At 36.9% G+C, this 12653-nt stretch overlaps 1 protein-coding gene across 2 annotated transcripts in view; it reads right to left on the bottom strand.

The window, feature by feature from the left end:
- SYNJ2 (synaptojanin 2) overlaps positions 1–12653 on the bottom strand; it is a 116542-nt gene that overhangs the window by 8031 nt on the left and 95858 nt on the right. For both annotated transcript variants that reach the window (XM_060241396.1, XM_060241405.1), the window contains 3 exons: positions 9863–9941; positions 1868–2036; positions 1174–1326 (listed from right to left, as the gene is read on the bottom strand). In XM_060241396.1, the coding sequence (XP_060097379.1) occupies positions 1174–1326; positions 1868–2036; positions 9863–9941 (401 nt within the window). The remainder of the gene's footprint in view (positions 1–1173; positions 1327–1867; positions 2037–9862; positions 9942–12653) is intronic.

Raw genomic sequence — 12653 nt, 5'->3', positions numbered from 1 at the left:
TTGAAAATTAATTTGCTCAGAGCATTCTATGGTGGAGAGTTTGGGTCACAGGGCTTGTTTGGATTATATAGCACCACAGACCTTTCTGGAAAATATTAAGTACACAAGTGTATCCTTATACATGAAATGATGCATAAGGCCTCTTCATAAGCCGTGCAGTATGCAGTGCAAACTGAAGAAATTATCTGTATTTAGAGGCAAATAGACTCCAACCTATGGCAAGCTTGTCATGTGAAATCTGATGCCCACACATTGAATTCAACTTGGATTAACTTTTGATATCTGATAGCAACCAAACTGAACCTCATGTACAAGTCCATTTTTAGTGTATTCACTGGCCAGTAAAATTAACAATATGGTTCCCAGAAACAAAAGTTGCAGTCAAATGTTATGATAAACGATGGTTTATTTAAATTGTGGTTTGTACAACAAACTCTGGTTCATTTACCAGATATTAGTAATAAATCTTGATTTGTGTATAAACTCTTGCTATTCTGTTCCTCACCTCCTTCTACTGCACAGAAGGAAGATTATCTTTCCTATACTGCCGTCTCTGGCTAGATGACTGCAAGAGGCAGTATCACAGAACAAACTATGGTTTGTGAATCCAGATGCCACAACAAACCACAATTAATACTAACTTTAGTTAACAAATCATCTACAAACTCTAACTGGAAATTCCAGTTTGCTACCAACTAATAATACTTGCTTTGTTAGACCCTCTACATTTGGACATCCTAGTGTTTACAGGATGATACAAGAGTATCATGATACCTGAAACGCAGAGAAAGTGGTTGTCTTATCAATTCTTTATTGTCTGATTGAATGCCCAATCAAGTGGAAACTTTTTATTGATTGCAAAGTATGTTAAAAGTCAGATTGTGATTATTAACAAATGTTACATGAATGTAACAAGTATTACATGCAGACAACAGTGACAAAGAGCATGTTCCAATTATTTATATAAAACAAGACGATAATATTAATAAGCTAAATTTACAGAACACAGGAGTGCACACACTTGAATGTAGGCAACGTTTGGGTTTACTGTTTTCTATACATAGATGTTTTGTATAGGAAGGTATCTCCCCAAAACCTATGCTCTGAGTGGGCCATAGTTACAGCTATAGCTACAATTTGTCCACTTTCTTTTTAGGTAGCTATGAAGGTTACCTTTGTATGGCTGCCACTTTCTTCCAGTAAGATGAGGAGATTTGTTTGCATGGAGCATGGATGGCATCATCAAATATTCAGGCCCATCCAGCAGATCTTCCACTGCAAATGCAGTGTCATCTAAATAGTCATCTTCATCATATAGAATATCACCTAAATCAGAAGATATGACAGTGGTGGGTAAATAGGAATGGAAGAATACATTCTCTGTCTTTTTCCTTGCCCTTGACAAACATTCCTTCAACCAATAGTGTTATTACAAACAGTGCAGCTAAAAGGATTAGCAGCTACTTGGGTCATGATCTACAAAACAGTGAAGCACAGAGCTTCCACACATGCATCAGAGCCTCCCACATTCCCCTTCTGCCTGTCCAGCATGCTACTCAAAAGTTCCTTCCAACATTCAGAAGAACTTCAGTCCAACATGAGTAACTCCAGTAGTTAGCGTACCCTAATTCATGTACCTAACAGGCTCTGGCTACAACAGCAAGTCCCAGTACAGGAAATTCAGGAAAGGCCTTTATTTCAAATACATATGAAATAATTTGACACCATATGGAGTTTAATAACTAAAAATCATGGAATTTAATAAACTCTTGTTTATACCTTGGAAACAAAAAAGGGAAGAATATAGAAGGGGTACCTGATCAGAAACTGAAAGTTTATAGCTTAATCTACAGTTTGTGTCACACACCTTCTAATTCATAATCTAAACTTGAGAAATCAAAATTTTCCTCTAGTAGGCAGGAGTTTGCTGTGGGTGACATAGGAGCAATGCTGTCTCGCTTCCTAGCAATTTCTTCCTGAAGACCCTTCAGCCAGTCTTTGGTTTTAGGCCAGATCTTCACTGTCTTGCTTTTAATCTGTATCATGAGAAAGAATGGATTACATTTCCCTTAGTTAATCAAATTACTTTGCATAAATGAAGCCCAAACATCAACAGAATGCAAGATGACAACCCGTTCAGCAAATAGAAGATAAAAACCCCACCAATTAAATACCCTAAAAAGAGTAACTAGATGTCTTGGTTGCCCGATGTTGCACTTAAAAGGTATTCATCATGCTTTGAAACTAGTGCTAAGATATCAAATGCACATCACAATTATATCTAAAGAACAAACTACACATAATGTGGGAGTCACATTGTCATTTTAATTTCTCCCTAAAAGCAATCATGAGGGATGCCAAACTGGATTGAGCTGCAGCGCTGTGTGTAGGGAGGCTATCCTCGTCCAGCTGCCCTTTCTCCCATCAAAATAACAGTAATCATATGCTGTCATGTCACAACTGACTCACAGCAACCCCAGAACCACAGGGCTTTCAGAACAAGAGATAAGCAGATAGCTTGCCACTGCCTGCCTCTCCTTAGCAACCCCATCTTCCTTGATGGTCTTCCATCCAAGTACTAACCAAGGCCAGCCCTCCTTAGCTTCCAAGATCTGTCAAGACTACTTAAGGCTATTCAGGCTGCTTTCCTGAACCAAAATCACCTCTAAATGCCAGAATTGATTCCTAGAGTACAATATTATTTCTAAGTATTAACTGAAATAAGAGCTTGTCATTGCAATATAAACAGCTCATTAGCGCTTAGAGGACTTTTTTTTGTCTCTATGAAACTATTCTAGTACTTATGATGTTTTCCTCTGAGAAGAAATTCTGGCACTTAAAAAAGACTTCTATAAAGCTAATTGTGATCATTAAATGGCGATGGTACATTTTAAGGAGCAATCAGAAAATTGTTTTTGGGGATGTCTTAATGAGGAATAAATCCAATGAACAGTCTGTGAGGATGGGCTGATATAACAGCAAAACCTGATCTGGCTGGATTTTGTAAACAGCCTACCAACAGCCTCCTGTGGCAGAGGGTTGAGAGACAGTATCCAGAACAATACACAGGGGGGGGGGGCTGACACTAGAAGAAGAAATCCACTGAATGCATTTCCCTCACTCTTAGTAAGTGGAGCAGATTCCACAAGCAGAGCAAAAGATCCAACAAGTATGTGTGTGTGTGTGTGTGTGTGCGCATGAAAATTTCAGCTAATTCACCTGATGCTGCAGCTCCTTGTGCTGCATGAATTATTTTCTGGAGCTTCTTTATACTGCATGCATGAGTTATTTTCTGGAGCTCCTTGTGCTGCATGAATTATTTTCTGTGTTTTTTCAAGCACAGGGGATATATACTGGGAGCTTCTATAAAGCTCGCACTTTTTGCTCTGTGCCACATTAAAGATTCATTCAATTTTTTTTTTTGGTTAAAACAATTTTATTTGGTAACATATGGTAACAAATTATATTTCTTGCATCATTAATAACTTCTTTTATCTATCTCATATTACTTTCTACCCACCCCTTCCCCCATTACTTGACCCCCGCCGGTGTTATTTACTTAAAGTACTAATGTTTAAAGGTACCCTTCACTAATAAAAACAAAAATTAATATTCTTCTTTTTTTCTAAGACTTTATCATTATCAAAAATTGTCCAATGTCCTTTTATTTTCCACTCTTTTTCTACATATCTTCTGAACTTTTTCCAATCCATCTTAAAAACTTGTAAATCATAGTCTCTTAAAATTCTTGTTAATTTGTCCATTTCACTCCATGTCATAACTTTTACAATCCAATCCCATTTCTCTGGTATTTTTTCTTGCTTCCACAACTGCGCATATAATGTCCTAGCAGCTGAAAGCAAGTACCAAATTACAGTTCTATCTTCTTTTGGAAATTTTTCCATTTATAATCCCAACAGAAAAGTCTCTGCAACTTTCTTAAATTCATATCCCAAGATCCTAGAAATTTCTTGTTGAATCATCTGCCAATACTTTTTTGCTCTTTCACAAGTCCACCACATACGGTAGAAAGAACCTTCATGTTTTTTACATTTCCAACATCTATCTGGCATCTTATTATTCATCTTTACCAATTTCTTAGGAGTCATATACCATCTATACATCATTTTAAAACAGTTCTCTTTAATACTATAACACGTCGAAAGCTTCATAGTTCTTCCACAAATATTCCCAAGTTTCCATCTGTATTTCTTTATTTACATTAATTGCCCACTTAATCATTTGAGATTTCACTACTTCATCTTCCGTAGACCATTTTAAAAGTAATTTATATAATTTTGAAATTAATTTTTCATTGTCTCCAAGCAGAACTTTTTCCATTTCTGTTTGCTCTTTTCGCATTCCTTCAGTTTTAATGTCATTCTCCACCAAGCGCTTTCTTTTGCACTTGAAAACAATCATATTTATTATTCAGCTCTTCAGCAGTTTTCAATTCTATTTTGCCACTTTGTATTTTTAATAGTTAATTATTTGACAACCACTTTTCTTCACCCGTCTCAGCTGTTATTTTTATCACTTCGGCTGGCACTATCCATAACAGTTTTATCTCATCTCCAGATTTCTTATATTTCATCCATGTATTTAGCAAGCTGTTTCTTATATAATGGTGAGAGAAAAAGCCGTCTATCTTCCCCCCCCCCATAATACATATAAGCATGCCAGCCAAATTTATTTCCATGACCTTCCAACGCTAAGAGTTTTTTGTTTAACAACATTATCCATTCTTTTATCCATACTAAGCAAACTGCTTCATGATATAATTTTAAGTCTGGTAATTGAAATCTGCCTCTCTCTTTTGCATCTGTTAAAATTTTTATTTTAATTCTTGGTTTCTTCCCCGCCCACGCAAACTCTGAAATTTTTCTTTGCCATCTATTAAATTGTTTATTGTCTTTCACAATCGGAATAGTTTGAAACAAATACATTATTCTTGGTAGAATATTCATTTTAATTGCAGCTATTTTACTCAACAGTGACAAATTAAGTTTATTCCACTTTAACATATTTTCATCCATTTTACGCCATAGCTTCTCATAATTATTTTTGAACAAATCAATATTCTTCATTGTTATCTCCATACCCAAATATTTTACCTTGGAGGTAACTTCACAGCTCATTAGTCTTTGCAATTCTTGTTGCTTATTTATTTGCATATTTTTACATAGAAGTTTTGATTTTTCTTTATTAATACAAAGTCCCGCCAACTCCCCATATTCTTGTATTTTGGCTAACAACAAAGGTGTGACTTGTATGGGGTTTTCATTTATAAACATTATATCATCTGCAAATGCTCTGTACTTGTAAGTAAATCCTTTTACTTTTAATCCTTCTATTTCTTTATCTTCTTGAATTTGCATCAGTAATATTTCAAGAGTCATTATAAACAACAGTGGAGAAAGCGGACAACCTTGTCTTGTATCTTTACTAATTATCATGTCTTCTGTAAGATCTGCATTTATACATAGCCTTGCACGTTGTTCAGTATATATTGCTTTTATCATTCTTATAAAGCTTTCTCCCAGCTCCATTTTCTCCATTACTGCAAACATAAAATCCCAATTTAAATTGTCAAATGCTTTCTCTGCATCCGCAAAGAATAATGCTACTTCTTTTTCTGGATGTCTTTCATAATATTGTACAATATTTACAACAGTTCTGATATTGTCTCTTATTTGCCTTTTGGGAAGAAACCCCGCTTGATCTTCCTTTATAAAATTTATCAAATATTGTTTAAACCGTTCTGCCAAGATTCTTGTATATATTTTATAGTCATTATTTAATAATGAAATTGGTCTATAATTGTTTATGTTTGTAATATCTCTATCTTCCTTTGGAATGAACGAAATAACAGCTTCCTTCCACGTATTTGGTATTTCCCCTTTTGTTCTTATCATATTCATCAATTTCTGAAGTTTCGGGATTAACTCCTCTTTGAGGGTTTAAAAAAATTTAGCTGTATATCCATCTGGCCCAGGTCCTTTTCCATTTTTCATTGCATTAATTGCTGCTTCAATTTCTATTTTTTCAATTGGATTGTTCAAAACTTTTCGCATATTTTCTGCTAAGGGTGCTATTTTTATCTTTTGTAAGTACTCATCCATCTTTTCTTTCCTTATTTTAACACCTTTAAATAATTTGGCATAATACTTAAAGAATTCTCTTTTTATTCCTTCTTGATCTACCACCTCTTTTCCATCCACCACAATTTTATTAATAATTTTACTTTCTCTCTTTTTCTTCAGTTGCCAGGCCAAATATTTTCCGGGTTTGTTTTTTCCCTCAAAAGATTTCTGCTGCAATCTTTTCAGATTCCATTCCAGTTCTTTATTTAACTAATGTCTCATTTGCGTTTGTAATATTGTAATCTCCCTTATAATTTTCTTTTTCCCTGGCCTTTTTCTCAGTTCCCCTTCTTTTTTTCTTTTTTTCATTTTGAATGTCCAGCATCTGTTTTCCTTTTGCCCTCTTATCTTTGTTATTCCTAATTCCTCTCATTAGTGCTTTATAAGCATCCCAGACGGTCTGAAATTCTATATCCTCTTTATCGTTTATTTGGAAGAAAGCTTTAGTTTCATTTCACTATTCCTTTATTCTGTAGTAAATCTTCATTCAATCTCCATCTTCTCAACTTCTTAGACGATTTTGTAATCCACATTATTGGGTTATGGTCAGCCCTAATTTTAGGTAAAAACTCTATTTTCTTTGTTATAAGGCCTAAGTCTTTAGTGCCCCACAACATGTCAATTCTGGAAAAAGTTTTATGTCTTGCTGAAAAAAAGGTATAGTCCCACACTTCAGGATTAAATTTCCTCCATATATCCTCCAAATTTTCTTGTTTGATCAATTCAAAAAAAGACTTTGACAATTTTCCTTCCTTATTATTTTTTTTACCCCCCAGACCTATCCTAATGTGTTTTTAATTGTTCCATTAAAGTCCCCCATTATCAAAACTTGATCATAAGTCAGCTCATCAAATTGTTGTATAATGTCTTTTTAAAAAGCATCCTTTGCACATTTGGTGCATACAGTCCCAATAACAATGGGGTTTTTCTGCATTTAATATTATTTCTACTGCAACAAATCTTCCATCTTTATCTTTAAACACTAATTTCGGCTCCAATTCTTGTTTAATATAAAAAATCACTCCCCTTTTCTTCTGTTCAGCCAATGAATAAAATTCTAGTCCCAGTTGTTTATTCCATAAAAATTTGTAATCCTTTTGTTTGATATGCACTTCTTGTAAACAAACTATATTACAATTTTGCTTTTTAATCCAATGAAACGTTGCCTTTCTTTTTTGTGGTGAATTTAGTCCATTTACATTCCAAGATAATAATTTGTAATCCATCATGGTGCAAATTCTTTATGTTCTTCATAAAACCTACGCAGTTGCTGTGTGCTTGTAATTGCAATCCTTTTTCCTTGCAGCTCAAAGCTCAGACCTTCAGGTATTATCCATCTATACCTCATTTCATTGTCCCGTAGTTTTTCTGTCAATTTTTTATGTTTTTCTGTCATTTATCACTTGTCTTGGCAATTCTTTCATGATTCTTACTCTGCTGCCTCCCACTATCAATGTCTTTTCAAAATTTTTATTCAAGATTTTTCCCACCATATCTTTTGTCATATATCTTATAACCACATCTCTTGGTAGATTATTTTTCTTGGCATATAGTGAGTTCACTCTATACATATAGTCATACATGCTTCTAATTCCTTCAGGATCTTCCTCCAAAAATTCTGCAATTATTCTTATATATCCTTTCAAATCAGTCTCTTCATCCTCAGGTACTCCTCTCAGACGTATCTGGTTTTCCATCAATTTGCAGTCATGAATTGCCACCTTTTCTTGCATTTTTAACAAGGTGGAATCATGTACTTTCACTCTCTCTTCCACCTCTTGCACTTTCTTTGATGTTACCACAGTCTCATTTCTGAGATCTTCTAAATCTTTCCTTAGCTCTTCAATGTCTTTTCTAATTTCTTTTTTAGAAGCAGTTATCATGTCTCTCACCCCTTTCATCATCCTGGCTTCCATTGCTTCTAATTGCTCTTGCATTTTCTCCATTGAGGCAGTCCTTGCACGGGTTAACTTATGCTCTGACATTTAAAAACCCCCCGAAAATTTTGACCTCTCCAAAATAAATTTAAACGATCAGGTTTGATAGAGTAAGGCTTGCCCTTTACAATAAACCTAATTTCGCCATCCTCAGAGCCTCCTGGGCTCAGATATTAAATTTTAAAGTTTTTATTTCTTCCAAAATGGCAGTCGCGACTTTCTGCTTCCCTTTAAAAAAAATTCCTTCAAAAGGCTTCTAAAATAATTATCAGCGATAATATCGAATAGTATTTACCTTATAATTATCACCTCTGTGAGCTTCATCAATTTTTAATGTCCCGAACACTTTAAAAACTTTGTTTAAATTTTGACCTCCTAGCAATGGCCGCCAATGTTTTTCTATGATATTATAGTCCTAGAGTAGGCTAGCTGCTTCAATGATTTCCCTTTTCCATCCGACATTTCCTGCTTTTCTTGCCACCAAATCCCTTTTTCACTGGTAAAAAGATCTCACGATGTTTGACGTATTTCCTGTGTTGACTGTGAGAGCTGCAAATCTGTGATGATGGGGCTTTTTCACCAAAACCGCAAGTAGACAAAACAATAAATTCCTTTCCACTTTTTAGCACTGTCCTTTAAATTTACAAAGTTCAAATTTTGCCCCTTCTCCCCTTCTTCTTCCAAGCTTTCTGAATCTCTATTTCCCACCTTCTGATTTTATTTTGTTTAACTTTAAATAGTCCCGGAATGAAGATAGTCATCAGTACCTTTTTCTGCAGTTATCCAGATCCAACACCGGTCTTGTATAGCTTTAGATGTTTAGCAGTCTCAAAGAAGGTTAGGATCCTGTAGAGCTTATGTCAAATAAGTGACTCTGGAAACTTCTGCAGATGATGAATATGCAACTCGTCTCTAGAGACCCCTCAAAGCCTCAAAGGAGCCCCCCCCCCTGGACTCCCTTTTAGCCAAGGTAAATCTCCTCAGAGTTTCCTGTGCATATCTTGGACTGATCTCCGACTGAAAAAAGTAGGCAGTAGGCATTAAATTGCCCTCCACTACCCCGAACAGAAGCCCCAGCCTGCTCCCGTTCTGAGAAGCAATTCAGTTCAGCATTTTCCAACCCCGGAAGTCCCCCAGATTCATTCATTTTCTTAATGTGGCATGAGGATCTGTGAAGTGGGCTCAATAAATGCGTCAATCCTTTTAAAGTGTCACAGCAGTCCTCCACCAATGTTTTGGTGGTCTTGAGCAGTCAAGTCTATCAGCTGGTAATTTTCAGACCAACCTTGTACAGTGATACCTGATACCAAGTGCCAAACCACATATGATTTGTAACCACAGGATTTGACTTCCCTTGACCTGATTCAGATATCAGGAGTAGGGGAACTTTTTTCAAGCACACAGGGCCCAGATTTGATTCAGCCTCCCCCTCACATATTGTTTTCCCAATCTGAAACAGCCCCACGGAGGCATTCCTGACACTGACACTGGATTATTAGAATCAACCCAGGGGAACTCAGACCAACCCTACATGTTACAAACTGTTCCTTACATCCTGTAACGTAGTTTGGGCCAAAAATACTGGTTAACCTGAAAGCTACAAGCTCAGGTTCATGGAAATGACATATCTATATTTGGGATGACCGTCAAAAGATTGGGCATTCAATGAAATCAATGAGAATGGTAAAAGAAAAACTTTCTATGAAAATCTTGCTAATATGTTAAGCATTATCCATGACTCTGGTGTCTAAATGAACACAGTGTTTGTTTCTTTGTTTTTACCTTTACACCATCTACATCAAGAACATGAAGAGCAGACCTGCTTTCTGAAAAAGTTACCAGCATTTGACCTCCATTGATCCTAATAAGAACAGAGGCAAAAAAGAAATAGTAAATCAATTGCCTGTTATTTTCTGCATCTTTGCACTTTGTATAATTGCCTTCTTAACATTTTTACAGGATGTTCTTCTGTTTCTCATCATGATAATTCAGGATCAACAATTTAGTTTCTCAATAATTTAGTTTCAATAATTTATTTTCTCATCATGATAATTCAGGATCAACAATGCTGTTATATGCACTGGTCTCAATAGGGGAAATAAATTTCAACCACAGCATGTTTTCTTTAAAAGGGCATATTTTGCCATTTTACATAGATATTGCAAAGAACCATGACAGACCAGACCTTTTCTTTATGTTTCATGTGTTCACAACAAAATTGGGAACATACACATTTCCTCCATGACTCTATGCATAAATTCCATAAATGGATACAGCTTACAAGTGTCACTGCTTGTGAGATGCTCAGGTCACTACTTTGGTAACCACAGAAAGCACAAAAAGAAGAATCCCAAATTGCTTTGCCATCACCTGTATCATGTTCAAAAACACTCTCAGTTTCCTCCCTTCCAGCTATTTTATTAGAAAAGAGCAAGAGTCCAGTAGCACCCAAAGACTAACAAAATTTGTGGCAGGGTATGAGCTTTCATGAGTCACTGCTCACTTTTTCAGATACCCTCTTTCATTTAAGCAAAAACTAGTTACATAACCTCTTTAAAATTCAGCAATATTTTTGGAGTGCTTTTGAAAAGAGATGACAAATGAAAATGCATTTCTTTACGTCTTTCATCAATAGTTTCCCTGCATTTCTAGAACACAGGAATGCTAAAATCCTAATGTGGTTTTTGAATCTCAAAAGGTATCTTAAACTGAATACAAAATTTATTGGAAGGCAAAGTAAAAACTGTGAAAATGGCTAAGAATGTCTATGGTGAAGTTGTAAAGGACAATTTAGAAACAATTAATACTTCCACTTTAACACATTTAACATTTGCTGTTGATGAGCTAGAGTCTGATGACAAATTCATGAGTAAAGAACTTGGAGGTGGAAGAATTTTGGGAGAAATCAAGTTGGTTGCCTTGTGTATGTTAGTTAAACAGAAGATGAGTAACTATAGTTACAGATCCAGTCTAGATATTATTGAATTAATGGCACCCATAGAAATCTATATGGTGAGATTACATCAGAGTTTGTTCAAGGAGGTTCAGAAAAACAGGCTGCTTACCTGTAACTGATGAACTTCAAGTGGTCATCTGTGCATTCACACTGCTGCGATAATCGGTGTTTGCGACGGTGATCTCAAAGCTCCAGAATCTTCTCTAGCGTTCTCCTACTGAGCATGCTCGGGGACTCCACTGCACATGTCCAGAGGAGGGCACAATATTCCTGCCAGTTTCCTTCTGACCACTGAACAACCTCAATGAGAAGGCTGACAGCAGAGGGGAGGGAGGGTGTGTAGTGTGAATGCACAGATGACCACTCGAAGATCATCAGTTACAAGTAAGCAACCTGTTTATCTTCGTCGTGGTCTCTGTACTTCACGCTGTTGGGAGATAAGCAAGCTTTACCCTACCTGGAGGAGGGTGCTGGCAGTCTTCATTGATGTATAGAAGAGAGAATTGTGCTCCCCACCAGCGTTTTATGCTCTGCAAGTGTGTCCAGTGCATAATGTTTGATGAAGGATGCAGAGGAAGCCCACGTGGCTGCATTACAAATGTCCTGCAGTGATACAGTCTTCAAGAACGCTATTGAGGTCGCCACTGCTTGAGTGGAGTGATCCCTCACCAGGCCAGGAAGAGATCTCTTGGCCAAGAAATAGCACAACTTGATTGCCTCTACTATCCATTTCGAAAGTCTTTGTGTAGATATGTGTGAACCCTTCTTATCCTGCGCATAGGCCACAAAAAGTTGGTTTATGGAGCGAAATGATTGGGTGCCATTGGCATAGAACAGGAGTGCCCTGAAAACATTTCCTCTCTTCATCATTAGTGGGTTTAGGAAAGAAGGTAGGTAGATTGACGGTGGCCTATAAATGGAACATAGAGACCACCTTAGGCAGGAAGGTAATATCAAGTGTCATAGTGACCCCCTCAGCATGAAAGGAGAGGAAGGGTGGGTCGTGATGTAGTGCACATTACTCTCCAACCCTTCTGGCTGAGATGATGGCCACCAACAGTGCCATCTTCCAGGACAAAAGGTGCAGACTGCACGTGGCCATTGGTTCAAATGGCTTTCTTGTCAACATGTTTAGTACTAGCTGAAGGTCCCACACTGTCATAGCTCTGGAGGTAGGTGGGTGCATGCAAAGGAGGCCCTTTAGGAATTTCTTGCTGTTAGGGTGGGAAAACACTAGATTCCCTCCACATGGTATGCAGATATCGCTGACAAGTATACCCTAATAGATGAATGTAGAGTTCTTCGCATAAAGCCAGCAGGAAAGAAAAAACAGTCTGAAGTGAGCAGGTCCTAGCTATGAAGTCTGGATCCTTCACACATCTAAGGAATCTTTGCCACTTATGGCAGTATGATGTCCTAGCGATCAGCTTCCTGCTGTTTTATCAGTATCTCTTGTACCTTGGGGCACGAGTAGGTTGGGAAATTCTCCATGCAGTGAGCTTCAGTTATGGGATGTTGTGATGGAGAACTGATCCCAATTGGTCTGTAAGCCTAGTGCTGCCAGGAAGTGATGGTACTGGACCTTGTTAAGACGAAGAAGTATGGGAAACCATGGTT

The sequence above is a fragment of the Heteronotia binoei genome, chromosome 1 (genome assembly GCF_032191835.1).
Source record: "Heteronotia binoei isolate CCM8104 ecotype False Entrance Well chromosome 1, APGP_CSIRO_Hbin_v1, whole genome shotgun sequence".
NCBI lineage: Eukaryota > Metazoa > Chordata > Lepidosauria > Squamata > Gekkonidae > Heteronotia > Heteronotia binoei.
This window is presented reverse-complemented; position numbering and strand designations above follow the sequence as displayed.